Source organism: Salvelinus sp. IW2-2015, linkage group LG5, assembly GCF_002910315.2.
Source record: "Salvelinus sp. IW2-2015 linkage group LG5, ASM291031v2, whole genome shotgun sequence".
NCBI lineage: Eukaryota > Metazoa > Chordata > Actinopteri > Salmoniformes > Salmonidae > Salvelinus > Salvelinus sp. IW2-2015.
This window is the reverse complement of record NC_036844.1, coordinates 22,265,738-22,269,442: the sequence shown is the minus strand read 5'-3', so window position 1 is coordinate 22,269,442 and position 3,705 is coordinate 22,265,738. Positions and strand designations below refer to the sequence as shown.

General features: G+C 42.1%; 1 protein-coding gene across 1 annotated transcript; it reads right to left on the bottom strand.

The window, feature by feature from the left end:
- Positions 1–33: 33 nt before the first annotated feature.
- Positions 34–2,225, bottom strand: LOC111963649 (vasotocin-neurophysin VT 1). The gene is made up of 3 exons (XM_023987168.2): positions 1,955–2,225; positions 1,218–1,419; positions 34–1,058 (listed from the first exon to the last, which is right to left on the bottom strand). The coding sequence occupies exons 1-3, from the start codon at positions 2,072–2,074 to the stop codon at positions 919–921; spliced, it is 462 nt and encodes a 153-aa protein (XP_023842936.1). The 5' UTR covers positions 2,075–2,225; the 3' UTR covers positions 34–918.
- Between the last annotated feature and the right edge of the window lie 1,480 nt (positions 2,226–3,705).

The window sequence follows — 3,705 nt, the reverse complement described above, 5'->3', positions numbered from 1 at the left end:
GACTGTCAGCTTTTTTATACACCCACATTGCAGTATCACCTGAAAGGGAAAGTTCACCCTAAAATCAAAGATTATATGGTGCCAAATCTTAATAATAATAATAATTTGGTGGGTGCTTACATTTGTCCTATTTCACACATGTACAAGTGTATAGTAATACGCATTTGTGAATTGTACATTTATTTTTTGCTTAGCCCACTCTCCCTGAGACACCCTCGGTGGGGTCACGGCCAGGGTCTGCTATTATCAACCGCGACCCTCAAGCAATTATTGTTAAGTGCCTTGCTCAAGGGCATATCAACAGATTTTTCACCTTGTTGGCTCGGGGATTCGAAATAGACATCTTTCGGTTCCTGGCCCACCGCTCTAACTGCTAGGCTACCTGCCGCCCATAAAATAAAATATTTTCTACCTATTTGGTATTTCAATTCCATTTAACCATGGAATTTCAGACTTGAATTTAAAAATGTGGTCCATAGGAATGAAATTCACTTGAATTTAGACAGTAATTGGCACCAACCCTGACAAGAACCCCTTTGTTTTTGTGGTGAACGATCCCTATAAAGCTGCTGTTACTGTACCTCTCAGTAAGCCATAGAAAATACACATTTTAATAGTGCAAGAAAATATTTATTAACTACATATTTACATCCCTTCCACCCCAGTAGATTGTACAATGCATATTTGAGTTGAAGCATTAGAAATGACAACTTACTGAAGGCTACTGAGCACACAGTAAACATTCATGTAGAGCTGATAGAGTTCTCCCTTATGTAGCAAGCCTGCTCTCTACCTCTGCTGTGTGTCTGTGAATGTGTGTATGCTGTGTGTGAGATTTGTTTTTGTAGTAGTGCCTGTGAAATGGTGAATTTAAGCTCTATTCTGGGTGTGTTCAGGTGAGGGATGGCCAGTGGTTGGTTACTGAGGTCTCCCTCTGCTGGTGGCATGTAGGATCTGCAGCAGGTCACCTGCCAAACCACCCATTAAGGCAGCGTTCTGTTCGCTGGGTGACTGACGTTTACTGTCCTCTAGGCAGTCTGGGTCTAGCACACAACTCTCTGTAAAAAAGTTCAATAGTATTATGACCAGTGGATGATGCAAAAGGGTATATGCAAAAATATTTGGGTTCAAGTAAGTGCACAAGTCACCTCCCATTAGTAAAACATTTTAGCAACTGTTTCAAAGCTCACCTTTCCATTACTGACTAACTGTCTTACCTGAGTCACAGCAGACTCCGGGTGCAGCACAGCTTCCCTCAGAGCCACACACTCTTCCTCCAGCCTCACAGGGGGAGGGCAGGTAGTTCTCCTCCACACAACCAGCTGCCTCGGGGGAGCCCACGTAGCAGCCCATCCCCTCCCCACAGCAGATACTTGGGCCAAAGCAGTGCCCCCTGTCCCCGGGGCCACACGACATGCACTGTATAAATGAAAGCATCCATTGTTAATCCCTGTGCTAATGGTAGAGTGGCCAGCAGACGGTGCCTTTTGGCCATTACGCACGACCATAGCGCATTGGAAACACGGCTACACAACACCTGAATGTATAACTCCCGCTGATTACTGCATTTGAGGTTGAAATGAATAGTATCTAGCCTACTTTGAGTCATGATTTGAATATTGCAAGCATGAGCAAGGAGTCACATGAAGGACCATTATGTCGCCAAAATCATCCCTATTTTGCGCAATGAATGTGGCAGCATATAGGCTATCCACATGAAGCTGCTTTGATGCTAATCTGACCATATATATTTTTTCATCAATAGGCCTAACTAATTAGAATAAATAGGCTCCTTAATTCAAGCAATGTGTTATTTGCACCAATAGAGTTTCTTAAAACACCAAAGCACTCGTTACTGTAACTATAACGAACTACGAAATGTAAAAAAAAAAACTTAATTGGGAACACAATTCAGTAACTTTACTTCCCATTTTAAATCGACGAATAAACTCACCTGTCGTGGAAGATCAGGAAAAGAGCGCTTCCCGCCTCGCGGACAGTTCTGGATGTAGCACGCGGAGGAGAGCGCGAGGAGCCCCAGGACCCACAGCAGTGGAAATGTAGAATATGGCATCTTGTTCAGTCTGAAGTGCTTCGTCCAATTGATACTATCGGCTACAACTGAACTCTTTCAAAGGGCTCGGTTTTTCTTTTCGAATGTCTGCTAGGAACTTTCCGTTATTTATAGGGATCGTACCAACTGATAAAGCTTACGCTTTGCGCCTACGTCATCACAACCCTTTGCACATCAATGGGACCACCCCCAATGTCCGATCTGATATTTGATGACTCAGCTGTCAAAATTAATCTCTCCCGTTTGGATTATAAAAAGTCTATTAGAATAGACGAATGACACTGTTAGAATAGATGGATGAGACTGACCGTTTGACACCGTCTGTCTGTATACTTCAAGGAGTTGACGGGAGAATGCCCTTTACACCTGTCCACTGTCAGACCAAATGGATATTGCTTTGAAATTGTGAAGCCATGGACATTCCAATAAGATGCATTACAAAGAAATGGAACCATTCAACTCCATATATTGCCAATGAGGTTAATAATTGTCTCTAAAAAAATAATCCTAAACCTGTATTTCTATAACATACAAGATAATTTGTTCTTAACTCTCATTTTAGGTAATGCAAGTTGTCTCCCCTTAATTAACCCTTTGCATTCCAGTCATAGGACAAGAGACTGAGAAGAGGGATAGCCAAGAAAGAACAGTTAGTGATGGAGAAACAAAAGGTGTGACATTGATCCAGAGTGGTATGCTTGTGGCAAGATATTAGACAGACAGACAGAGCAAGCAGCGAAGACCCAGAGTGATGAGCTGCATCAGAAATCTTCCATTTTGTTTAAGGCACATCAAGCAGAACCTCTGATCATGAGAAGATGCTGTCAGTCCCTTTTACAGGGATGACAAGGCTAATTGCTCTGAATATTTATGATTGTTACACTAAACCAGCCATTCATATGCAAGGCAGCAAACAAAATGGAGCAACAGTGAGAAGTCATGGGGAGCCATCAAACGGATGGAGCAAAAAGAACAATTTCTACTCCCACCCCTATGGCTGCATGGTAATGCTGTGATGTCAAAAATACAGCCAGTACAACTAGTACAGTTTAGTACAGCACATGGTTTGGTAGAAGATACAGACGTCCTAATGATGTTGGGTAGATTAGCCAATGGTGCAGCTTGGCACACACATTTCTTAGACTGCCCAATGATTCCATACATAGTCTACTGTTGAGCTATGACAGTGGTGAGAGAACTGGGAAAGAAACAATTCTGAATGTAACAATCGTCTATATGAGACTAGCTCTCCAATACCTTGGAATAAACCTTGAAACCAACCATATCAGTAGGACATGACATGGACAGATAAAATAAGTTACAGCTAGTGTAAGGTTTTAAACAACTATGTTTATGCAGTGCAATTTGACACCATTATTTAGGAATATATTAAGCTATTGGAAATTCAAATGGGCCTTTCTAAATGAGTGTTAATTCTCAATGTCATAACAGGTGGCTTGTTGTGTATCAAACTGTCATTGGAATAGTAAAATCTCAATAAGTGTCTGGTTACAACAATTACTCAGAGAAGAAGTGACAAACAAGGCATCAAAGACCATCTCTGAAGAGGGCCAGAGGTCAGACTCCAACGCAGAGATGCGTCAGGGGACAGTGTGTGCCTGTGTGTGTGT

Coding starts and splice junctions, on each gene's coding strand:
- LOC111963649 (XM_023987168.2), bottom strand. CDS start 2,074: ATGCCATATTCTACATTTCCACTGCTGTGGGTCCTGGGGCTCCTCGCG. Junction 1,420..1,954: donor TTCCTGATCTTCCACGACAG/GTGAGTTTATTC, acceptor TCATTTATACAG/TGCATGTCGTGTGGCCCCGG. Junction 1,059..1,217: donor CGGAGTCTGCTGTGACTCAG/GTAAGACAGTTA, acceptor ACTTTTTTACAG/AGAGTTGTGTGCTAGACCCA.